This window comes from Plectropomus leopardus, chromosome 9, assembly GCF_026936395.1.
Source record: "Plectropomus leopardus strain MGB_pleo_1.0 chromosome 9, ASM2693639v1, whole genome shotgun sequence".
In the NCBI taxonomy this organism is placed as follows: Eukaryota; Metazoa; Chordata; class Actinopteri; order Perciformes; family Serranidae; genus Plectropomus; species Plectropomus leopardus.
Genome location: NC_142184.1, coordinates 7278564 through 7305456, shown reverse-complemented (window position 1 = coordinate 7305456; position 26893 = coordinate 7278564). Strand labels below are relative to the sequence as shown.

The 26893-nt window shown below is 42.5% G+C and overlaps 1 protein-coding gene across 2 annotated transcripts in view; it reads left to right on the top strand.

The window, feature by feature from the left end:
* Nucleotides 1-26893, top strand: part of plxna2 (plexin A2) — a 281745-nt gene that overhangs the window by 99821 nt on the left and 155031 nt on the right. For both annotated transcript variants that reach the window (XM_088081848.1, XM_088081847.1), the window contains exon 4: nt 7137-7271. In XM_088081848.1, coding sequence (XP_087937974.1) covers nt 7137-7271 — 135 coding nt within the window. The remainder of the gene's footprint in view (nt 1-7136; nt 7272-26893) is intronic.

The window sequence follows — 26893 nt, the reverse complement described above, 5'->3', positions numbered from 1 at the left end:
ATGCAGTCGACAGAGATGGCTTTAAGTTTTCTGTGCAGTGTATTTCTGGGGACATTTCTGTTGCCAGATTTTGCTGCGGAGTGAGCGCTCTTGACTTTCCTGCTACCCTTTACAGCTGCGGACATGCTGGCAGCAGCACAGAGGGAGAGAGGGACCACACCATAAGGGGAAGAAGTGGTGAATTTACAGCTCACACCAAGTTAATAAAATACAGTTACTATATGACGTGAATGCTGCAGTCACACTGGAGCCTGTTCAGACTTTAAAACGTTATACGGAAAACAAACAAATCCAATTTGACTGGCATAATTCTGAGTCGGGTACAGCCCTACAAATAATAGTGTTCTGCTTTTAACGCTAATTTTAAACACTCCTTTTATGTCCCAGTTTATACAGTGTCGGATTATAAAATTTGGAAACTGATCATTTTGGCTTTTTGCATAATGTTGCATAACGGTGTCTATAAGGGGGCCTGCAGTTTTAGCCTTTACCTTCTATCTCTGAGCTGCAGCATCCACAATGCATGCACTGCAAGCACACATTTGATGCACATTCACCGTGGATTTATTCAGCACTTTTCACTCAGCAAATTGCTTCACACAGACTCACACGGTTGGGGATCCAGTGTCTGGCACAGCGTTCAAAACCAGTGAGACCAAGGGAGAGAGAGAGAAAGAGAAAGAGGGAGAAGGGCAATTTGAATTGGAGTTTGGTCAATCTTCAAACGTTTTTCCAGGGTGCTTACATGGTCTGATCAAAAGCACCCCACTGGCACGGGCCCTTGTAGCCACAAGGGGAGGCCTCTGATGCCGCTGCCATGGCTTCCCTGCCGGCCAAACCCCCCACCTCCCGCCGGCTTCTGCCTGACTAGGTGCTGCGGCGTTAAGTTTGTACACAAAAACAAAAGTTTATTTTTAAAGATTTTTTGGAGGATGTGGCAGCTGTGAACTCTGCCCTTTGCATAAGTAGTAAAATATTCATGCTCTATATATTGTTTACAGAGAAGCCTCTGCTGTCACAAATATATCAGCAAAGTCTTGGAATTTTAAATTTTGTTTTTTGGTATCAATAATTTAAAATCTTTCAAGAAAAGAAATCTTTAGGCACATTCTGCTGTGCTGTAATTATGACATCGTTCCCTAAGAGCATCCTTGCCGGTTTGAGAAGTGCATCCATGGTAACCCGTGGCAACGTTAGCTCTATAAATGTTTAAAAACATTTTTAACATAAATTACACCTAGCAAAGTAAATCTTACTTATATTGAAGCTTTTTTGATGTTACAGAGCTGTCTTGTTTGCTATCCACCGCTGTCTTTTATGAATGTTGCTGTCTAGTGCATTGCATTGTGCAATATTTATGACATCTTAGTGTCCAGTGTTTGCATACTGTTGCATTTCACCAGAAGTTATATGCAAATCACGTTCTGTTGGTTTCATATTAAAGTTTCAGACATACTAAAAATCTTGCATGCTGTTTTAGTCTGTTTTACACTAAATAGTTTGTTACCTTTGCATTTTGGTGTGTAGTGTTTAGCTGTAAAGTGGGAAACTTTGCTCCCAGCAGTGGGCAGTGCTAAGTTTTGGCTCAGCTGTTTTCAACGTGGCGTCAGGGTCACAAGTTTTCTCACTGGTGCTGGCTCTGATTGGTTGTCTTTTTTTAGGCACAGTGCATTCTTGCAAATGCCAATATGAGCTCTATGAGGATCCAGAACTTGATTTTTTTTTTTTTCACAGATTATCTGTCAGGATATTGTGACAGTTAAAACAAATACGACTTTTTATGACTTATGAAATTAATGTTTGTAAAAAAAAAAAAGAAAAAAGAACAACTGTAGCTTTAAATTAAAATATGTGTGTGAGTTTTGAGCTATCGAGGAATGTAACTGTAACAAAATGTAATGCTCAACACAAACAAACCCAGGATAATTTGTGCTGGCAGAGCTACAGAATAAAGAGGCTACACAAACAAAGGACAAGCAAATGCCTGCATGGAATAAATGTTGTGGTCTCACCCACTTTGTTGAAAAATGTTTGTATAGTACAGTAATGCAGTTAAGAAAATAGTCTTAAGTTGTTTAAAAGTGGTGAAAGTGGTTTGGAGTTTGGAAATTAAACATGGCAGCCCTGTGTGTGATCCAGGATTTGTAGTGAGCTGGTTAAAAAGTCCTCCTGCTTAGTGATGCCTGGGGATATTTATTTCTGTCCTCAGTTGTCCAGGGCCTTGTTCACGATGGTTATGTGTCTATTTGGATTTGTTTGTATATGAAGGATACAGTACCCCAGTGATACTCAGCCCGTGGGCCAAATCTGGTCCTTGACAGGGTGCCAGGTTGCCCCCCAACCATTTTCTAAATCAGAATAAAAGGTGAAAGTGATTCACACTTTACTTTTAGCATGCATAAGGTGCCAGAGTGCATAAAACAGCATCAAAATATGATGACTGTACATTATGGCCCCTGGCCTCTTGTCGTTTTGAAAAAGTGGCCCCAGAGTAAGCACGTTAAGTGTCGCTGCTGTACACCTCATGTGAATATTGTGAGAAGTGTGATCTTCATTTTTTGACATTCAGGACATCTCTGTTTTTGCGTTTCACAATTATTAACTACACGGGCCATGTTCCCCCCGGGGTGCATGCAGACTGTTTTTCAACACTCTCCTCCATCTTCACCTTTTTCCGCTGCTCCTTCGCTTTACTCAGTTGCAGCTCCCAGACGCTGCTGATAGAGAGAGACCAGCTAATGGCTGTGGCGTTGAAATAGGGGACCATGTTAGACCGGGCCAAACCAAGGACAGCTCTCTGGGGCAACGGGGGCTGTTTCCACGGACGGCTCCTCCTAAAATAGAGGCGCAGTAATATTGTCAGAGGGGCTTGAGGGTATGAATCCAACCTGTTAGCAGCCTTCTCAGTCAGCCTGATAAATAATGCAGGGTCAAATGGGGCAGACAGGGGACAGGTTTAAGTACCTGAGAGAGCGGGCTAAAGGTTGCAGTAAAGCGATGCTCAGGAAATGGATGTTTTGGGCCTGGGAGTCGCTTACTCAGGTGGTAGATACTGTAGCGTGGTAGCGTGGGCGTGAGCGAGTGAGTGTGGAGTTTTTGACAGAATTATTTTTGGTCCGAGCAGCGCTGGTTTCTCCATTTGCTTGCCCAGGGTTTTCATTTTCCTCTTTTTTTTTTTTTTGTCTCACTCGCCCACCCAGAGGCGAGCCTGCCCTGCAAAGTCCTTCACATTCAACACCACACACACACATTTCTGCACTTCCTTACAATGTTGTGGGTGTGTGTTTGTGTCTGCATATGTGCGAATGTAACACACTTTGCGAGATTTACTGCTACTATAGAAAAGCGGCTTTGTGATGTGAAAAGCAACTGGATGTGGGTGTGTTTGTGTGTACACGGTGGGATGGTGTGAGTGCTTCTGGAGTGCTCGAGTGTCAGTAATGTTGATTCCATTTTCTCTGTGTGAGCCAGAAGCCTGAGCTGTTCGGAAAAGTTGAGAAACACACAGTATCTGTGACTACGAAAAGGGAAGGTCATTGATTATTTCAAACCGCTCAACACCTGGATCAGCATCAGTTTTGCTGCATTCAGAAGCCTTTTACATACATTTAAACAGTTTAAACCTGCGCAAAATGGTTTGATTCCTTTTGAAAATATGGTTTAAAAGGCAACAAGCAACTTGGCAAGAAATGTCACACAACTTGCAAGAAGAAATTAGGAAAAAAAGACATAAAAAACAATCTTTAGAGAGAGAGAGAGACAGCGATAAAGAGAGAATTATAAGAAGATAATAAAAAAGAAAAAGAAATGTCCTGAAAACTATATCTGTAATTGTTATTTTGATTATTTATTTTTTTTATTTATTTATTTATTGAATTTTAAAAACCTTTTTACCATAATAATAATAATAATAATAATAATAATAATAATAATAATAATAATAATAATAACAATAACAACAACAATAATAATAATATAATTTTATTATTATTATTATAGGTTTATGGATTTTTTTTTTAATTACTGTCTTATAATAATTTTCCTCTTTCTCCTCCTCTCTCATTCTCTCTCTCTCTTCCAATTTTAAAACTAATTTTCAGGTCTTTTTCTTTTCCTTATTTCATGCAATTTGCAGGACATCTCCTGCATTTTTATCCATGTTTTTGAAAAAGACATCAGACCAAATTGCTGAGGTTTCAAAGTTTCAAATGCATGTGAAAGCACATCTGAAGCACAAGAAAAGTGATGTTGTTCCAGGTTTCAAAGGGTTAAAATGTTAAACTTTTTTTTGCAGCTGTAGAGTGTAAGAATTTCTTTAGGCTTACAGATACAATAAATGAAAATTAAAATGTAGGGGAAAAAAGCCATTAATCATTTCCAGATTATTTTTTTGTCAAAACCACAAGGAGTCAATGGAAAAGGGCTGAGGAGCCACATGTGGCTCTGGAGCTGCAGGTGCTCTACCCCTGCCTCAGACTGCCTAATTTCACAAGAGACAACAACCTGTACTTCCCTAAAATGAGACAGCACAGCCTCTTTAAGACAGTTATATTGCCAGGAGGGTCAATAGGGGGTTAGCAGTTGTATCAGGGGGGCCATGGTCTCCTCTTGGAGGCTCCATTGCTGCCTGGAGACGAGAGGTTTTGTTCTGGACACGCTCTAAGACAGCTGTGTGTGTGTGTGTGTGTGTGTGTGGGAGTGTGAGTGTGAGTTGAGTGAATTTAGAGGCCCCTGGACAGCGGTGAGGGACTGTGTGATAGCGATCTGATTCAGATGAACTGCAGGCGTGCAGAGGGGAAGGTCGGGTTATCTTGTGATCCCTGGTGGCGGCCTGCTTGGACACATATCACAGCATGACAGACTGCTCCTACGGGTGCACACACACACACACACACACACACACACACACATACAAAAACCCAGAGTGAAACAGTAGTAGTGAACAGAAACGCGCTGGTCTGGCCGTGCGCCGACATGCTTTATGGATGAGCATGTTTGCGGAGGTCTCCCTCCACGCTGCAGAGTCAGTGAAGACTGGCACGGCCCCCACATCCTGCCTTTCTCCTCCTACATATGGTTTTCACATATGTCTTCTTTTTCTATGTTTGCTTTAGCGTGCCAAGGTCAGACGCAGGTCAGCCGTGGAAGGCTCAACCACTTTCGCCCTGCGACTGTGCCGCCTGCTGTCTTGTACTCGACTAACCCTGAAGCTTTGAAAGCAAAGCTCGGGGGGCTTTGTGTGAACTTACATCACGTTCCTCCTACTTTAACATCCAGCAGTTTGACACACACAAAAGCCTGTGTGTGCGCGTATTTGCTCCCCTCCCTCCCAGTTGATCTCCGTTTGACAGACATACGACCTTGACTTTCCCCTCTGTGATGTTTTATCGAGAGTCTGGCTGCTCTTTGGTGCTGTCACAGTCTGAATAGATAGATGAATGTTTGGGTGGAGGGGAGGCAGGCGGGGATGGACAGATGATAGAGCCATCAGCTTTCATGGGTGGAGGAGGGCCTCGTGACATGTGACATCACGGACGTCTCTCACGCCCAGCAAACCCGACGCTGCCCCTCAAGATTTACCGTCCTGGTTATATATTTGTCCAACAGGATCTGATGAATAAAGACGGAGCGGGGCCGGCAGTGGCCCACATGGGTCAGGGGGGTCACGTACCTCGAATAAGTCATTAGAAGGCTTTTTCGCTGTTTTTGTAGTGAGGTGGTCTTGGCCTCAAGTTCAAAGCTTTACTGAGGGAATTCGTCATTCATCAGAAGAGAGAGGAAAGGAAAACACAGCTAAGGTTTCACAAAGGTCTAATAATATCAGCACATAATTCTCCACAGTTGTTGTAACCCCATCCTGCATGGAATCACGGGGGGTCGCATTAACCCCATACCATCAAATAATACAAATAGTGCCACACATTTTTATGCAAGGGATTATGTTTTAACATCGTCTGTCCGTCCGTCTCATTCTTCTGAGCGCAGTATCTCACAAATGCCTCAAGGGAATTGTTTTAATTTAGCACAAATGATCACTTGGACTTAAGGATAAACTAATTAAATTTTGGCAGTCAAAGGTCATAAGTCAATGTCACTGTGACCTTGCATCAGTCTTATTCTTGTAGACACAGTATGTCATGAACACACTCAGGGAATATCTTCAAATTTGGCACAAATGTTAGATTCAAGGATGAACTGGTTAGATTTCAGTGGTCATAGGTCAAAAGTCAGGTCACTATGACCTCGTCTGTCCCATTCTTGTGAATAGGATCTCTCAAAAACACCGTGAGGGACTTTCTTCAAATTTGGCTCAAACGTCTGCTTGGACTCAACAATGAATTGATTAGATTTTGGTGATGAACGGTCAAAGTTTATGGTGAATCTGTATTCGGCTCATTCTTCGAAAGCAATCAATATCTTTTGGAAAGAATTTCTTCATATTTATGTGATGAACCTATTGGATTTTGGTGGTCAGTGGTCAAAGGTCACTTTGACCTTGTGTCCATCTCTTTCTTGTGAACATGATATCTCAAGAAGATCCTTAGGGAGGGAATTTCTTCAACTTGAATGCAGAATGCATAAGCTCAAATTTGTCTCATAGGATGTAATGATGAAGTGATGACATTTTCTATCCAAAAGGTCAAAAGGTCAACTTCACTGTGAATTCTTAATGTTCTGAAAAATCACTTTTCTGTCCATTTCTCGTCATCATAACTCAGAAACAGAAGAGGAGACATTTAGTAAGACACTGAATTGGCGACACTTATTGAAACTGTGCTGGTTGTATAAATCCTCTGTGCTGCTGTGAGGGAAGGTGTGCGTGAAGCATCCATGTTTTCGCAGACATGGATGCAAACTATTAGTGCAACTTGACTGGTGCACGGAGGCACACAATCGCAAAGCGGTAATTCTTGTTGGCAATTCAAGTATTTGAAAGTCACTCTTTCACCATCCAAACGTCTCTCCACCTATCTGAATCTCCAAGTAGCTAAATGATAGCGATAGATTGTTTTGCAAATATTATTTGACCCACGTCTGACTTCCCTGTCAATCATTCATCTCCTGTTTTTCCCACTCCTGCTGTCACACTGATAAAAATAGCAATCATTGACCTGTTTGCGCTCTGTGTTTCTCAGATTCGTGTCGATGGGCCTCCACACGGCGGCGTCCAGTACGAGACGATATCGGTCATCAAGGACGGCAGCCCCATCCTGCGAGATATGGCCTTCTCCCTGGACCGTAACTACCTCTACGTCATGTCTGAGAGACAGGTAGGTGGTGCAAACCTCCTCTTTCGCTAATTATGCAAGTGCACTCCAGCAGGAGAATGGATAGTTTAAGTGTGTGTGTGCATATGCTTAAATGTCAAGAAAAGAGTGTGTGTGCTCCAGCAGGGCCCGAGATGGCCCACCTCTCAGCAGCACCAGCACCACCACCCTCTGTTAGCTATAAATAACCTGGGTGGCACAGCGGGGGGACGCTGTGACAGCGTTTGATAATGAAGGAGAACAATGAGGGCAGGGAGAAAGGAAGAAATGGAAAGACACGGAAAAGACAAGACAGAGAGAGAGAGAGAGATGAAGGGCACTTGCCGGCTGGCTGGCTGAGGCAGAGTTTGAGAGGAAGAGTGATGAGGGAAAGAGGGACAGCTGGAGTAGTGTATGACTTAGACAGAGTGAAGAGAGACACTGTGCAAAAAAAAAAGAGTGCAAGGTCATCTTTTCACACTTCTAATGAAGTGACACAGCATTGCGGGGCGGGTGGGGAGCAGCCGATAGCCATCAATGCAGCTGACATACAAAGCAGGCAAAAGACGAGGGCAGACGAGGGTGGAGGGGGACACGAGGACAGTGTGAAGAGATGAAAACCTAAGAAAAAGATGAGCAGGGGAGGAGAAATGACGGAGGAGAGGAGGAGAGGCAGCTGCAGGGGAGCGTGGCAACGCAGCAACCCTGGAGACAGACGACGTGCGAGGCTGTCAGCGCGAGGTGATAGATTGCCGTCCTCTCTCCTTATCTCTGCTTTTAACACACTCAACAACTGGCTGGCCACAGCGTACAGGTTAGGAAGCGCGGTGGGCGGATGTGGTGCGAAGGAGTTATTTAGACAATGGTTGCATAGAGAGAGGAGCCAATGGGTTTACTGTAATCTTCAGGTTTTTTCTCCCTTCTGCGTCTGTGACTAACACGTAGCTGTGCTGTGTGTGATTTGTTTTATTCCACTCTGAAAAACAAAACAAAGGAAAAAAAAGTCCTGAAAAGTTGTTCAGTTTTAGTCAGCCTGCTGTGAGAATAAAAATATAACAATGTCAAATGCAATCACATCACCAGTAATAGCTCCATGCTTCAACTAATATTACTGCTGAGATTTTTATTAAGAGAGCTATCAGAACAAATGGTGGGCTAGATTACTGAAAATCTCTCTTTTATTAACATTTGCACAGCACAGTGCATTAAAATATTCTTATTTTAAAAGGATTTAACTGAGTTTTAATAGATTTCTCCAGGCTTCAAATCTCAAAAGTCATGGAATGGAATTTTAAATAGCTATTTCCAGGCCTGGAAATTTTTTGAAAAACAAAATATACCCTTTTGAGTTTTTGAAAAGTAATGAAATTTTGTTTCACAAATCTGTGTAATAACACATGACTGACGAAAATTCGAAAATCCATTGATAACATCTGGTTTTACATTTTCTGGCTGTGATAAATTCATTTTTTTAGTGAAGAAAATATGCTGTCCAAAACGGTTTGTTTTCTTCAAAACCTAGCACAAAAAATCAAGAAAAAAATATATTGCACGATTTTTTTTTTCTGCAGATATCACCATATATTAAAAGTCTTTAGTAAGATAAGTGAATTTAAAAAAAAATCAACAAAAAAGTTCAAAGAAAAAGAAAATCACAAAGAAAAAACTCAGCAAAGATTTTAAAGAATCATAAAAATGTCAAATTATTTTCTTTAAAAATCTTCAAATGTGTTGAAAGAAAAATGTCATTTTTTTTTTCATTTAAAAAAGCTATTGTATAGTCATGAAAAAGATCTGATGAGGAGTATCAGTGGTCATTTCACAGGATGTAAGGTCTTAAAAATGTGCCTCAAAGTTATGCAAAGTTCTGGAAATTTAGTGATAAAAATGTTAAAGAACTACTGAAATCTGCTACATCCATTCACTAACACAATGCATGCACATGCATCTTACACTGGTATCATGAGTCAGTAGCAAAGCATGATGACACAGATTCCACAAAAAAAGTGGAGTTTGCACTGAGTTAAATAAATCCTTTATTCCCACATATTCTGCAGATGAAACAGGCTTTTGAAGTTGAGCTCATAACTGCTAGTCATCTGAATGAGAAGTGATGTTGGTGAATATTATTAATATTCAGCGTGTCGACTCTTCTGTCTTGCTCTCCGGGGGTTGGGGGAGGATCGAAGCAGACAGACACGCATACTGAAACGCCCTAGACTACTTTGGGGATGTTGCCCTGCATGTTCAAGGATACCATTAGATAGTCACACCTGACGGAGTAACTGGATTGGGATTTAGTGTGTCCACACACACAATATATAACAAATTCAACAGAAACTATGTGTTTTTATGGATGTTTTGTCTCGACTGAACTGCCCTTAAAGTGTCATTTTAAAGGGACAGTTCATCCCAAAGTCAAAAATACATATTTCCCTCTTATCGGTAGTGCTATTTATCAATCCAGAATGTTATGGTGTGATTCGATTAAGAATGAGTAGATGCACACTTCCTTTTGCACTGTGATAAGATTGGTGGGTGTAGTTTGAGAGAGGAAGTAGTTACTGCAAGAAACTGCTCACAACAAGGTCTGTGGATTATCTTGAGTAGTAGTGATTTTTGGAAAGAGTCAATGATGTTGAGTTTTTCAAATGTATTTTTTGGCTTTTTGAACACCATAAACCAAGTGCCATCTAGTTCCATTACATTGGAGAGAAGGCAGACATTGCTACGACAGATATCTCCAACACTCGGCAACTCGATATGACGCGATACGATGCAATAGGCTTTAGTGTCCCCACGGGGGAACTTTGTCTTGGATTCAGTGCCGCCCTGATAATGCCTCCAATTAAAACAATAATCACACCAAACACAACAGTCAAAACAAAAACAAAATCAGATCAGTACCGTTGCACATAATCCCAGTTACACTTACCACAACATTGTGCACATATTGCACATGACACCAATTGCAGTCACCCAATAACTCACAGCAAAACAATTTAGATTCAGAAATAGCACCACAGGTCTTTAAGTCTCTGATATAACCTACATGTACAGTATCGGGTATTGGACATTGTTTTTTTCGGTAATGCACTATACCCACTGTCAAAAAACAACAACACAGCAGCCACCTTCAAACCAACCCCTCTGTGCTAGCATTCAGTGAAAAACATCTGTTTGACCTTTATCATATCATTACGCTAAATGTCACCTCGAGCTACACTTGAAGTCAGACATACAGGACATCACGAGATCTATCTCGTCTGAACCGCGCTTGTTCCCATGTGCCCGGCTGATGCCGTCTGAGGCCAAGCGCATGGTGATGGGAGACGGCTAAGAACAAAGGAGGGATGATATCAAACGGAAAGCAGGGCAGATTTGGCTCCAGTTGCATTTCCTACTCTGAATAACAAAGAGGCCCTCTGTGTTTGGCACAGTGGGAAAGAGAGGATACAGAGAGAGACAGACACCGAATGAGAGAGGGGGGGAGACACGAAGCTGGGAGAGCGAGAGTAATATTTGCTCAGCGAGGCCATGCTCCACAATCTGTGCTCTCGCTCTCTCCGGTCCTCACACCTGTCTGTGTGTGTTGTGGCGAAGAGTGAGAATCGTGGGATGTGCGAGGCCTTTGTAAACACAAACATGCAGACCGGCAACCACGGGGACACACATGCAAAGCACATGCTCCCTCCATTTTCATTTGCATAGGTACCGACATGATGCAAAGGCTCTCGAAATCACGTGTACACTCGCACAAAAAAACCAAACTGTAATTACCAACATGTTCGCACCAGCCTCCCATTCAGCATTCAAATCAAGGCAGGGATGCTCAACTTGCTTTCCCCGAGGGCCAAAAAAATAACAAGATTACAGAAGACCAGGGGCCAGTGACAGCATCCTCATACATGTTTCTAGGATTTTAAGACGTTTGTATGACTTTAAGATGTTTCAAGAAGTTCGGGATGTTTCTCGGTTTTTGGGACATTTCTCGGATTGTAGGACATTTCTCAGATTTTAGGATAATTCTCAGATTTTAGGATTTTAGAACAAATATATGATTTTAGGAGATTTCTCAGATTTTAGGGTGTTTCTAGGGTTTTAGAACATTTCTTGGGTTTAAGGATGTTTCTTGGATTTTAAGATGTTTCACGAATTTTAGGATGTTTCTCGCTTTTTGGGGCATTTTTTCAGATTGTAGGACGTTTCTAGGATTTTAGGACGATTCTCAGATTTTAGGATAGTCTTAGGATTTTAGAACAAATATGCAATTTTAAGAGATTTTTCAAATTTTAGGGTGTTTCCAGGATTTCAGGACATTTCTGGGATTTTAGGACATTTCTAGAATTTTAGGACATTTCTTGGATTTTAGGACATTAGGGACTTAGCTAGGACCTCTGTCAGCACTTTTTTTTTTAAATAAACAAGCTCTATTTTGATGCTGTTTTATGCACTGACACCTTATGTATACTAAAAGTACAAGAACAATTCCCGGTGTGATTCACTTTATTTTTATTGTTAGTTAAAGGGCCACCTGGCACCCTGTTTGGGGCAAGTTGAGTATCACTGCCATAAGGCTTTCGGGGGCTTTTCATCCATGCTTTTTCTCTCACTTGAATATATATATAAATTGCACAGACTGCCAATGTGTAGAAGTTATCTTTCAGTGTGTGAAAGAACTTCCCGCTCTCTCTCATTCTCATTTGTTTCTGTCTCACACTCCTACACTATCGTTCACTCACCCACCGAACATATTTAATAGCCCCCTCTTTTGCATTCAGTCCATGGTGCTGCCATGTTTAAACTGTGCTTTTGTTTTGTAGATGTAATGACAATAGCATCCACCATATTAATGATGTGGTGAGATTGACCCAATGCGAGGCAGCGCAGTGGAACTGATGAAAAGACCTGGCTCACTGACTTTCTCTTCTCCAGGAGCAGTGTGAGTCTGTAGGGTGCTGTATCATTACTGACAGTCCTGAAATACATAACAGCAGGTTTTCATCTCAAGATTTATCTCCATACATGTGTGTATATCCACAATGTTGCCTCTACTGAAAAACCTCCAAAGCGTGCTCGTCGTCTTTGGATTTTCACAGTCTCGGCTTCCAGCTGTCCTTGTGCGTCCTGTGATTCTGCAGATCCATCCTATGGATTTCCACCACATCACATGTTTGAGTCATGTCGCGTGAGTTTGTGTGTGTCGGTGACTGCTTCTATATTTAGACCAATAATCCAAGCGATTTTGGTACTTGGCTGGGTAGCGACGCCGGCGGCAAACTCAGTGATGGAGAGAAAAAGGTCATAGCTGTTTCGGGAGATTCAGCTGAGCTGCCTCCTAGACACGTCCTCGACTTTTTTCTCTCTCCTCCTTTCCTCTGTCTGCGTCACATGAAATGCCCCCCGAAATGTCTTACATTCCTGAAACACCTCGCTGCAGTTAATATTGCATCAAAGCTGTACATTTCAAACTGAATACCACATTGCCCAGCGCTGTAACAAAGCATGCATACTGTATAAGTTATACATGGTAAAGCACATGGGGGCTTTAACCTTTATCTATACGCCCTACTTTACATACAGCCAGATACACGGGCCTACAGCAATACTCCAGAGCCATAACAATTCCAGTAGAGGCTCTAATCAAACAGGTAGAAAGAGTATTCATGTGTGAATGGCAGCTGGAGCAGAGCTAAACCACTGGTGCTTTTGCCAGCTCATGCAAATTCAGTGCGTTGGATGTGCATGAGTGTTTGGCCTGGCTTCGTCCCCACAAACTGGAGGCTGTCTTTCTTTTTCTGTCTCATTCATTACCAACCATTCCCTTTACCTTTCTTTCTCATGTTTCTTTTTCCTGGATGTGTATGACTTAGACCTCATATTCTTTTAAAGGGGAGCTATTATGCCCATTAACAGACTCATAATCTACATGTATTTAATGTTTTTATAAGAACATATTATGATGCTTTAATGGACAAAAAACTGTATTTTCCCTGTACTCTCAGTGCTGGTAGAGCTGTATTCATCCCCTCCAAAAAAGCACATTAAGCTCTGATTGATCAGCGTATCCTCCATATTTTGGCATCTCTGTACTGTCAATGAACTTGGCGAATGATTGACCACAGCTGCATTTTCTACTGAGAAAAAAATCACAAATAAATGCTTCTAAACACAACCGGACATGTTCCAGCAGAAGCACAATGTGAAAGCAACCAACATTAGTTTACATGTTTCGTAGGGCTGCCCCCTGAAAGTTGGAGATTTGATTCATCAGTTGAAGACAGGCAGCAGGACAGAGGAAGAGAGAGGAGACACCCTCTGTTTAGAAGTGGTAAATTAACAGCTCACAGTAACTTAATGCAATGCAGTATCTAGCTTTTGTTCGATATCTAGTTTCTGCAAAAAATATTGAACATTAACGACCCATCCCTTGTGCACTTGGCTTGTTTACTGTGTGACATGAATGCAGCTTTCACACTGAATGGAGCCCGTTTGAACTTTAAAACTAAAAACTAAAAAAACAAAAGGAATCATCATGTATTTGTATTGAACAGCCAAATCCAATTTGACTGGCATATGTCTGAGTCGGGTACAGCCCTAATGTTTAGTTGATGTTAGCAAGTAGCTGCATGTAGTGAACTTGCAGCTGAGGAATGACATGTTTCCCTGACTTCAGCATGTAGCATCGGTTAGTAGTTCAGCAGATGACTGTATAAAGTAATCTGGCATACTGTGACAACATACTGTAGCCAAAGTAAAGAGAAATGTTTGCTTAAGTGTTCAGAACAGTAGAAAACCTGAAGTTTTGCATACAATAATTACTTTTTACATTTACTTTACATACATTTACCTTATTATTTGAAACCTTGGCTACGTTTTGTATGAACACCCTTCGTTGTAACACTAAATAAAATGCACAAAATACAGAAAAGCATAATGGGTCCCCTTTAGCACTGTGTTTTTTTGTGTATGTTTATGTGCTGCACCTCATTTTGAGAGTTCAAGCCAGCGGTGGGATATACAATCATGCCCTACACTGCGGCTCACATGAGGCCTTAAGCGGCATTCACTCTCTTTGTTGTCAGTTTATCAACACAATGCAGCGCATTGGGATAAATGGCGACAACTACTCCAGTATCGAATGGGGTCTTTTGGGGCCTGGATTATCAACATTTTTATGAGGCCCTTTCATTCCCTTTGTGGCGTATTGTGCTGTTATGGCCGCTGGCACCCAGCAGTAGGGAGAGCACTCATCACACACGGTTGAGAATCAGTGACTGCATTATGTCGGGTTGCTTTGGTCAGCGGCCAGTACGCAGAGCCCAGGCTATAATGTATTATTCATGGGGAACAATCAAGATTTAACATCTGAAAGGGTTTTGAAGTGATACCTGTGGCGCGGCCTTAGTTCTGCCTGAAAAGGTTTTTGAAAACACCTTAAAAGAAAAAAAAAGGAAAAAAGCTCACGCAAAATTTAAAGTGGTTACGTTTTTATCATGTCTTAATTAAATCTCAAGAAAGGAGGCAGGTGTTGACTTTGTAATGGAGCTCAATGGTTTTTGTAACGTTTTATGGCTGTGGCACACAAGTACATAATAGACCTCAACAGATTTAATAGTGTTCCTGGTGAAATAGTGGCTGTCTAATTTCCAGCTCTTTATAAGGATAAGTGTGAAATTCTTGCTAGCATGACCAACTGAGGGATACTGAGCTGGCTTGTAAAACAGACTCGTCTTTCATGGACAGACACACAGTCCTCCCCCTATAGAGGCGTTCAGCCATGTGCTGCTGTCACTCTCCAATACACTCTTGGCTCTTTAGCAAACATTAAACCCCCTCAGCCTCCAATCCTCGTACGCCATCCTTCCTCCCTTACCCAGCTCCATGTATGGAACGGCAACATTACAGCTCACAGATTATCAGAAAAGAAAAGAAGTCCTCTTTTTTCAAGCCTGGCAATTTCTTCCAGGTGCTCAGCTGTGAAATTTGAAATCCATGCATGGATTCTTTCTTCTTTTTTTAAACCTTTTTTTTTTGGTAGGCCTCTTCCCAACCTGTTTTCCCTCCAAGCACCCCCACTCTCCCTTCTCCCTAGAGTTTTTTGGTGCCTCTCCCTCCTTCTCCTTATCCCCCAGAACCTTTGTTTGGCTGGTGTGGATAGATTGGGAGGAAATGGGTTCAGTGGTTATCAAGACAGGGGGAAATAGGATTCATTCACACCTCGTCCAGGCTTAGATTAGCTGACATTCTACTGGCTCATCATTATGCAGGATTTTGGTGTGTATGACACGCTGATTTCATGTGTTAATGGGCATTGAACACACGATAGTTTCTTGCCAGGCTGTCAAACGTGCACTGTAGGTGTTGCAGCTTGTAAAGACTCGCAGCGGTATTGGTGTAGGGCAGAAATACTCAACTTGCTATACTTGGGTGTCACTTTTGCAAGAGGAGGCCAGGGCCCAGTCGCAGCAGCCCCATCCATGTTTCTCAGATTTTAGGAGATTTTTACGATTTTTTGACATTTCTAGGATTTAAGGACATTTCTTGAATTTTATGATGTTCCTAGGACTGTAGGATGTTTCCAGGATTTTAGGACATATCTGGGATTTTAGGACTTTTCTCAGATTTTAGAACTATTCTTAGATTTTAAGGTGTTTCCATGGTATTAGGACATTTCTATGATTTTTACGAGAGTTCTAGGACCTTAGGGGATTTCTAAGATTTTATAAAACTTTTAGGATTTCAGGTAATTTTTAGGATTTTAGGATCTTTATGGGATTTCTAGACATTTCTAGGATTTTAGGACATTAGAGGCTTAGCTAGGACCTCTGTTGGGGGGTGCTGGGGATCCTCCACTGGCACTTTTTTTGATCAACAAGCTCTATTTTGATGGTGTTTTATGCACTCTGGCACCTTATACTAAAAGTACAAATAAGTCCCAGTGTGAATCACTTTATTTTCATTGTGAATTAGAAACTGGTTGGGGGGGCACCTGGCCAGATTTGGCCCGCCAGCCGTAAATTGAGTATCACTGGTGTAGAGCCTTTTGTTTTTCTGGGTTTACTGTTTACACCCTCCACAACAAGCAGATTAGACTGGCTCATGTCCAGGCCACTCATTCAAAGACTTAAGTATGTGGGATTTCTTTTCCTGATGTTTTTCCCCTAAAAGCCAAACTCTTTAAAAATCTATTTCAGAGCTTACTAGAAGATTCTGGCTTCTGTATCTCGTAGAAGACGATCAATAATCTGGGGGAGGGCAGCAGTCTGGCAAAGATTCAGGTCCAAATAATGAACACAACAGGAGGGTAAACAAAGTCAAAATGGCATAGGGACAAAAGATTAGTGCTTTGAGCCCCTCCTTTCTTTCCTCTGTTGGTTAGTTTGCTGTCAGGGCTGAGCAGAGAAGGGGTTTCCAGCGACTACCACTACCACAACAAGTGTCCCTTGACCCTGGGTCGGCCCCGGGGCAGTCTGGTTAGCTTGCAGCTGCCACAAGTTGAACAAGACCAGGGGTTTGACCATTGACCTCTATCTCCACTTTTCTCACCAATCTGTCCATCAGTGACACTCAAGACACAAAGAGACCCAATAACTCAACTACCAACCATTGCAGCACTGAGGGCATTCAGAGGCAACTTCAGGATGAAAGAGGCGGTGAATGTACCAAATTATGTGAAGTCCTATTGTCTTCTCACTCTTTAAAGAGTCTTCAAAATCAAAAATATGTACATTTCCTCTTACTTGTAGTGCTATTTCATAATCTAGTGCCATCTAGTTCCATTAATACGGAGAGAAAGCGGACACTTCTAAAACCAATATCTCCAACACTCAGCAACTCACACTAAAGCAATCTAGATTGATAAATAGCACCACAAGTACAAGTAACATGTATTTTTGTGTTGAGTGGTGAACTGTGTCTTTAAGTCTCTTCCCACAATCCCTTTTATTCCCCCACAACTGAGGTTCAAAAACTGGAATGCAAGATTTTCCCTTCTCTTGCCTCTGAATGTGAAATGCTTTTTCTGCATCCCACAGGATTTTAAAGATATCTTTGTCTCATACGTTCGTGAATGTTCCCAAATTCCCATGTTGTATCCGTGGTTGGGTTGAGAGCCACATGAATGGGAGTTAAGAAAGATTTATTGTACCGCACTTCAATTGAGGTCAAATGAGGTTTGTTTTATATGGTACAACTGACAATACAGAAGGTGCCATATACGCCAGGCAACCATAAAGTCTCCATCAGTGTTAATATTAGAGCTGTGACCTGAACAAAGGTTCTCTGTCACACATGAGAAAACATGATGCCATGCGCCAACATACGGACCACACATCTGCATCCCATACCACCCTCATCAGGTCTGATCACGAGAGGGGAACCGCAGCCGCAGCTTAGTAGCATCTATCTGTTTTTCGACAGACCAGAACAAAAGACAAACATCTCTGGGACAGCCTGCTATCAGTCAGACAGCAGACACCGGCCTTGATGGATTGGCCATCATGTTTTATCTGGGATGTTAGCGCGACGGTGGGGTCAGTTTGGCAACCGTAGGGGTGAGGGCCAGCAAATCAATCGCACGGCTGCTTCCGTACCCAGGTGCTCAGCAGCAGTTGGAAGAGGGGGGCTGGAGATGCGGCGTGGAACCTTAGGCTGAGTCTCTTCGCTGCTTCCCTGACAGCTTTACTTGATATTGACACCTGGACAAATTAGGATAAATTCCCCTGTCAATACGCACATCCAATGTTATTGATGATGCCATTTAGCTTTTCATTCTGAAGAAACCACTTTCATCCCTGACCCACTTGTCAAGCTCTCTTAATCTTGAGCTATGTGTGTGTACATATTTGGATATGTGTAGTTTTGTGTCTTTTGTAGTTTGAAGTAAATTAACTTTACTATTACTCAATGGTACCTTACCTAAAGTGTGAATGTTGTAGTATTTTGTTCTTGTATTTTTCAAGCATATCTTTTTATTTCGGATTGTTAGTCCATCTCATTCTTTTAAGCATGATATCTCAAGGACGCCTTGAGGGGATTTCTTAAAATTTGGGCACAAACGTCCACTTGGACTCAAAGATAAACAAAATAGATTTGTGTGGTTTTCTGTGACTTCTTCTGTCTCATTCTTGTGAACGCAATATCTCAAGAACAATGAGGGGATTTCTTCAAATTTGGCACAAACATCCCTTTATACTCAAGGATTAACTGATTGGATTTTTGTGGTTAATGGTCAAAGGTCGTTTTGACACTGTCTTATTCTTGTGAACAAATTTGGCAGAAACATTCACTTTGACTCAAGGGTGAGCTGATTAGATTTTGGTGGTCAAAGGTCACATTGACCGTATGTACATCTCATTCTCCTGAATGGGATATCTCAAGAAAGCCTTGAGGGAATTTACTCAAATGTGGCACAAACAAACACTTGGACTGATGGATAAACTATAAGATTTTGATGGTCAAATGTCACTGTGACCTCACAAAACATGTTTTTGGTCGTAATTCAAGAATCCACATGCTTATTATGACATTTACACAAATGTCTTATAGGATAAAATGGAACAGAATGAGAGGTATTTTCATCCATATCTGATGCATTGCTGTCATGGCTGCATGAGTTTAGACAGACATGGATGTACACTGCAACTGCAACTCGACTGGTTCTGTCTCTCATATCTCATATCTTCATTCTGTATTATAATTTTGTAAATTAAAGAATGATTTTCTCACTGTGCCCCCTGGTTGTTCCCCCACTTGAATATTTTCAGTGTCTTGTGATTAGTGGTTTGTTTTTAGTCATGGGATTTTGTATCATATGACACTGCAGCTGTTGAATTAGAAGTGTGGTTATAACTCCTTTTAAAAGGAATTCCACAAACCAAATTATATCTCTCTTCATGGTAGTTATTTTCCATGTTTCATGTGCCCCATTTCCTGCCTGAGTCAGACGTGTTGGGAGGTTTATGTGGATGTATGTTGACATACATGCTCCGTGTGTTTAGTTTAATGCATTTCATCTCTATGTGCCGTCTCTCAGCACTGCAAGGTCAGGGGTTGTGGGAAGTTCAAGGGTTGACTGGCTCTGTTCATCAAACCCAACGGGTCACTCAGCAGGTCACTTAGAGACGCCCCTTCATTGAATCATGTTTTTATAGCTCCCATCTGCTTGACCACTGAGCTATTTCTTCCCCCTGATGACCGATATGAGTATCCTTCCCCCTTTTGGCGATGTTCTGGCAATGTTTTACATGTCTGAATGTCGAGCCCTGTTTGCTCCCTGTGTGCTTGCCCACCTAACAAAGGCCCCCTCATTTGCATGAGTCCCTGAGCAGGCATTGTTAATTGACTTAAGCCAGGATTAGTGTTAATCAGGTTTTGTGCCCTGGAACCATTGGCCAATCCTAACCTCATTATTTGATAGCAGCACACGTCCTGTCAGCCCCCATCAAGCTGTTAATTAATAGAAGCCTGTGCACCCAGGCCTCATCCTGAACCCCCTTTTGCCTCCTATTTCCCCATCCATCCATCCATCCATCCATCCATCCATCCATCCATCCATCCCTCCCTCCTTCCTTCCATCCATCCATCCCCCGCTCCGCCACCTTCACACCCAAGTCCCCTGCTACATCAGTAGAGGTCAGTACAGAGTAACGCACTGTACAAGCTGTGAATTTGTGTCTCCTGACGTCTCCAAATAGACTCAATAGTGTCAAGTCCAGTATGAATGGATTTCAAAACCCACATGGCGTGTTTGTTTGTGTCTGCGATCACGTGTGTGTCTGCACATCTCTCAGCACCAGCTAAAAACTCACGGCTGCCTCCCCCCCTGCAGGAGTCTCTCACCGGCCCCCTGACATAATATGAGATAATGAGGAAAAGGATACCTGATCCTTAGACTCTCTGACACCTCTGTCTCTGTCTGTCTGCAGTCTCCCAGAGTTTGCCATTATCCAGCTGACTGTTGCTCCCACAGACGTAGCCCCGGAGTAAAAAAAAAATACAATTTTTGACATGCAGTTTGCACTTTTGCAACATTGTGGAACCAGGAGGGATTCTTGGAAAAATTTACACAGGATAAATTCAACTAATTACACATTTCTAGGTGTAAACATTGAATAGGTGTTAGGCAGAAAATCATCACTTTAAGCACCTTCAGTAGCGCACTTGTCCTTGAACTTAGCCATTCATTAACTCGAAACAGCGCTGATTAAGCTCCAGTTTCAGTCTGTGCTTGATATTGTGTTGCTTTGCTTAAAAGCTGAATTCAAAACAACTTTCCTTTCTATTCCGTCCTTTGTGTACATGTTCGTTCATATAGGTAGGTCAGTGTGTATATGTGTGTGCTTTGTCCCTTCGCCAAAGGAACAGTCCAGGAGCAGTCCTGCCAGAATAATCAGCTCTATAATTAAGAGCTGTGAGTATGTCAACCGCCGTCATGTACCCCCCCTTCTCTCTTTCTGTCTCTTTCACTCTCGCTGTCTGTCTGCCTCTATAATGGCTCTGCATTTGTCTGTTTCCTCCCTGCGCCTATGCAGAATGCTCATGACATTTATTGTGAAACTAATGGCAGTGCTTCACTCCTCCTAATTGTAGGCTTTAATTGCAATAATTATTTACAAGCCTAATTAGAGCCTAGAGAGTGTCAGGGAGACACGAGTGCTGGTTGAAGGAATCGCGACAGGGTTTGTCAGGAGCCAGGCGAAGAGTAAAGTGAATAGAGTGGCGATGTTTGCTCTGTAATTGGGGGAGGCCATGTCTGCGAGTCTCGCTGCCTCTCTCGCTGTCTCCTTTTTACGTCTGTTCTCCTTAGCGCTGAGACGGGGCCGCAATCACCGAGTGAAGTGCGGTGTAGTAGGTTTTGAAGCCGAGCCCACGCATCAGTGGAGAGCAGCAGGCTCGGTCCCCAGCACGGTGGTAAAGGTGTTTATTTAGAGGTCTCAGGCTGACTGTGTGGACTGATCTTTCCTGTTTGAGAGGGGGCTGACAGCTCACTTCACTACACCACCAGCTGCCTTCTAAAGGGGTGAAAAAGTGCGTGTGCTCCTACATTTGTCACTGGCTGCATTCGATGCCGTGTGTGTCCTAACCAGGGTCTTGGTTCATTTGCTGCAGTTTGGCAAACCCTCAGGAGGTCTTTTGTGTCTATGTGTGTGTGTTTTACTGTGCGATGCGGTCATGCTGCCAGGTCTGCAATATGCTCTTTGTCTGTCCTTCACAAGGCCAGTCTCAGTAAACAGACTACAGCAGGAGAGCTGCTGGTTTTGATGGCCGACCCATGGCAGCTCAACCTTTTCTTCCTCTTCTCTCTCTCTCTCTCCATTTTCCCGGGTTGTGCAACACATTCCCCCGATTTCCCCCTGCTTCTTTCCCCCCTTTCTTCTCTCCTGTCAGTGCAGCGTCCGATGGGAGGACTCAATCCCACAATGCCATTCTCCTCTCCCCTGCGGCTCACTTTGACAAAGCTGTCAGCCTGAGCCCCAGTGATGGATGTAGTATTGTACAGTGCATGCTTGTGTGTTTCTGCAACTGTGTATGTGGGTTTTTGTGTATTACTGCATATGTGAATGAGTTTTTCAATGTTGGAGTGAGTCAGGTACCCCATTTGTGACTCTTTCTGAGCAGGAGAATTATCTTTGTATGTATCAAAATCTGTAAATGGTACCATATACAGACTATTATTTACTGATGTGTGTGCCCCAGGACCTCTGTTTACCCTTGTGCCTCTTTCAGCTGATGCTGAGAGGTAGAGATTTGAGAGAGAGAGAGTTTCTCTGGGTCTTAGTCTTCATTTTTGGTAAGACATAACATTCAGTACTGTACATGGCAGATATTAGAGAAAATTTTTCCTGCCACTCTTATGAGGGATATCTCAGATTTTTTGGGAGTGGGGTTGTATGGGGCACATTTCCATAGTCAGTATATTGCACACAGTAGATGTTGGTCGGCACGCCCCCGGTTTGGGGAAGCAACAGTGCCAACACATAAGCTAAGCGATGTACTGCTGTGAATGGGGGCCACAGCAAAACATATTTTAACCACCTAGAAAAAGTCACACTTAAAATAATCTGCCAGTTTATATTTTTACATTCCAAGAGTATTTTCACCACTTTACCTTTACGACGGGGAAGCCATCAACAGCTTCAGTTCCCCTTCTGTGCTCTCGTAAAAAGCCATCAGACTCGACTGACAACATGAGTAATTTTAGCTCAAAGAACATGGAAGATGCTGGTGTACTGATGCCTGGATTGGTTTGTTATTAGTTTGTGTTATTGTGTGACTTGGAATGCAAATTAACCCTTTTACACCCCAAAGACACACAATAACAGAAACAAACTTCGTGACAAAGGCAGCAGTAGACCAGCAGCTCCTGTGTTCGGCGATGTTCAATTTCTGTTTTTCTGGCTTTGAAAAGAGAGCTATAACAGCTTTATTTCCCTGTTGGAAATTGCTGCCCAAAGAAAAGGTAAAGCAGTCAAACTACTTAAAATATAGGGTACACTTAAATAAAATATCCACCAAAATCACACACTAACATTTCTTACTGATTGAAGCGGTGGTAGACCAGCGTCCATGTCAAAATGAAGCCGTTAACAGCTTTCCCCACTAAAATGGGCTGTCTAATGGAAAGATAAAGCAGTAGAAATACTCTCAATAGAGCATAAACTTCAACTGATATTTTTTTTTACTTTTTAAAAAAATATTTTTTTATTATTTTCTTTAGCGGCTAAGTTACATTTTGACTCCTCAACAGCAGTACAACCTGCTTCTCCAAACTGAGGGCGTGCCGACTGCCATCTGCTGTATGAAATAAACTGACTATGGATGAGTACCTCATATAACCCCACTTAAAAAAAAATCAGAACTATCCCTTTAAGACAGCGGGCAAAGCTCTCCTCAGATGTGCCAAAACACACATTGACACACACACACACACACACTCGCAGACAAACATTTATCTATGTCTGCTCCTACATATGCAGACACACATTCGGCTAAAGGAGGAAGATGAATGTGCGGGGATGGATAACATATCTCTAATGCAATATTTGAGGAAAAATATTAGAAAGAGCACAGGCCAGATAAGGCCGTTGATTTAAACAGTGCGTCTGCCGACAGCCTGTTGAAATATTACCCCTCTTGCCGAGTTGTAAATCGGATATTTGGAGCCAGAAGGATCACATGGCGGTAATAGATAGGGGCCACGGAGTGACGGATGGGGCTGCGTGGGGGATTTGGGATGGAAAAACCACGCGACAGATTTTGCGGCGGACAAATACTGTTACCTCTGCTGTGAATGGAGGCAGCATCCAGAGGAGCTGTTTAAAGTTCATATGTGGAACCAAAAACACTATATCCCTCAGAGGCAGCACTCTTATTTATTTCACACTTTCCAAAAGCAACCGGGGAGCAGTTAATTTGGCTGCACAGAAGCAGCTGTCTGAGAGTCGTGGGATGAGAGGGAGGAAAGAGACGGAGGGTGGAGAGAGAGAAGGGAGACGAAGAGAGTGAGACACAAAGGCAGTTTGGGCTCATTATGTTGATTTTTTTCCCTCTTCTGCCAAACAAAAACACCCAGGCACTTTTAGACACACCACCGGAGATCAGTCACTGCTTTCTTTCTCCTCCTCACCCCACAGAGCTTCTTTATAGGCAAATCTAATAATTTTCTCTCCACCGCAGGAGCGTGTTTGCCCATAGCCTCTGTCTCTATATATTTCTTATGGAATCAAATTGGATTAAATCATAGGCTCTATTATGGGGTCTGAGGAGGTCTTTCAGCCTCCGTAGTGCTTGTAGACACTCATTATCACAACTGAAGTCCAGGTGAGGAGGGTTTTGTGCGTGATGAACATGCAGAATTGCACACGGGCATATATGCATGTATGCCTCTCACCAACAAACACACATATGTGCACATACACACACAATTTGGGATTAGATGAATGATGATGTCCCTCACCACCTGAGCCTAGTTATTAAGGCCCCTCCTCCCTATCTGTCTCTCTTTCTCATGTACACTGACTAGCATTCATCCAGGCACTCTCTCACACACACACACACACACGCACGCGCGCACACACACACACACACACACTTACACATATGCACAAGCAACAGCCCTCAGAGCAGTGGGGTGTAACCAAACCCTTCATTTGTATGTACATCATGTACACTGGCAGAGACGCTGAGACAAAGAGAACAAACATCCTCACACGCATTCACACACACACAAACACTGTTGCACACATATGCACATACACATGCTCACAAAAAAAAAACCTTACACACTTCGACATGCACTGTGGCGTCCCTCTGTGGATCAGAATTCATTTCTGTCTGCCTACCCCTCCAAATCAATACCCCCGTTGGTCGACAGACATCCGTAAGTGTGCCAGGGAGGCTCCCTAGCCTTCACACCCTCCCCAAACACACACACACACACACACACATATATATACACACACACGTTCATGCCTGTTGATGTGTGATGGCCTCTGCTGCTTCCTTATTAACTCCTCACATGCTGACTGAAGCATACACCTCATTACTGGCTGCATTGACAGTCTGGGATCCCGCTGAGAGACACACAGACATGTTGGACTGAGACAGACAGGCCAGAGATGTTTGGAAAGACAAAGAGGTACAGTGAAGTGACAAACAACAAGACACATGTCACAGAGACAAGCAGTCCAGACAGGTGGGTAAAGAAACGGGTTTGGACAGGTGGATTGACAGAAAAGAAAACCAGTCAAAAAAGACCCGAATGAATGCACACGGAAAGTGAAGACATAAATAAACATAATAATAAGTAAGACAGGCTTGTGGACAGACATTGTGACTTCTACGATAGATATGGACTGACGTGGAGACATAGAGTGACAGCCACAGAAGGTGTTAAGTGTTGGCAAATTTAAGAGTAAAAGGTTTTTAATGCAGTCTTTAAGTATCACTCATAGAAACAAACTCACTTGTATGAATTCCACTTTTCTATATATGCATTTATTTCTCTACATTGAAGGTTAAGCACACTTGAACTCCATTCTTTCGCTACTTCAACCTTTTTACTGAAAGTGACTAAAGACTTTCCAACCCACTGCTAATGATAATGAGTCATATTAGGTGTTGAAGTGGCTGCTTTTCAGACACCCTAGCATTAGTGCCCAGTTTGTTATGATGTCTGACAGTGGCTAAGTGGAAGCAGGTCGCCAGGTATGAATTCAGCTTGACAAAAAACACCTTCATTAGACAAACTACACTCCGACTCACACACTTTATTTGCAGTGTGCTGTGAATGTGCTTAAGCCATTAAAATATATACACATAGATGCAGGCCTTCTGTATACCACAGTCTTTGTAAAATATTGACATCACCCACTGGTTTGTGGACTGATGTTTTTAATTCTGGAGTTTGATATTTTGGCTGTCGCAATCTTGGATTTTGGGAGCCAGAAGTGGCCATATTTGGATGAGAGGTTGGCACTAACCTGAATGCTAGCTGCTAGATTGGTTGGACATTCAGAGCTATGGTTAACTAAGATAATATGAATGCTTTGTGCTTTGCTTTGTTTGCAAAACAGGCTTAAAACCAATAAAACACAACATACTGAAGAACTGAACATCCGACTCCTTAGAGGGTCTTTTGGTACAACCAAATGCTAACAGGACTTTTTTTAGATGACCATAATGTTAAGGCTGCAGTTCACCATGAACTGAAAACACAAAAGTTACCATATTTGCTTGCCTTTGAGAAGGTGAAGCTTACCCTATCTTTGCGATGAACGAGGAAATTCTGCTCTAAATTTGGGGTTTCTGAGGATTGTCCCACTCTTAGAGTCATCCTCAAGTTGCCATTAGAGGAACTGCAGTTTTTGGCACTTCCTGCGTTAGCTTCATTTTTGCAGCCCTAGAGGTTGCCGCTTGATTTTAATCTGCATTAAAGTACCAAAAAAGAGCATTTCCACTGTTGAGACCCTAAAATAAGGTTAAATCTAATTTAAGCATACCAAACCAGAATGTGTCATCAGGCTGTGTCAGTGTGTCACTTTTTATGGCCGTCTTTGCACATGAGTGCACACACTTGCACATACACATTTACAAACACTCTGAGACGCTTTCACAGCTCCCTGTTTCCATCTCTTAAATGTCAGTGCGGGCCTTTAAACCAGTTGCCAGAGAGCGAGCGGGGTAGAGGGGGGAGGCTATGAGTTCAAAGTGGTCAGGCAGCATGGATGTAATTTCCTCCTTTTAGCCCCCTGACTGAATTACTGAGCAAAGAGGCCACCTCGACTGGGAGCCGTGAAGGAGAGCGAACAGGGAGAGCAGAAGACTGGTTTCAGGAGGGGGGGAAGAGAGGAGGGAGAGAGATGGTGCAGATAAGTGGTAAAGAGAGGAGAGAAAGGGCCAGGGAAGGAGCCATGGACCTTCAGATCGTATCACCAGTATCAATCTTAACATCTTTACCTAGCATAAGAGGGTATACATGAGATCTGGAAAGGAGAAAAGGCTCTGAAGGTATTATTAACTGTGCTTGACATTGTGTTATTACATGAAAGTGTTAAATCATGCATAAGTAAATCAATGTGCTTTTTCTGTGCAAGTGTTTTCCTACAGTAAGGTAACCCCTTTGAAACCTGACTAAATTGGCT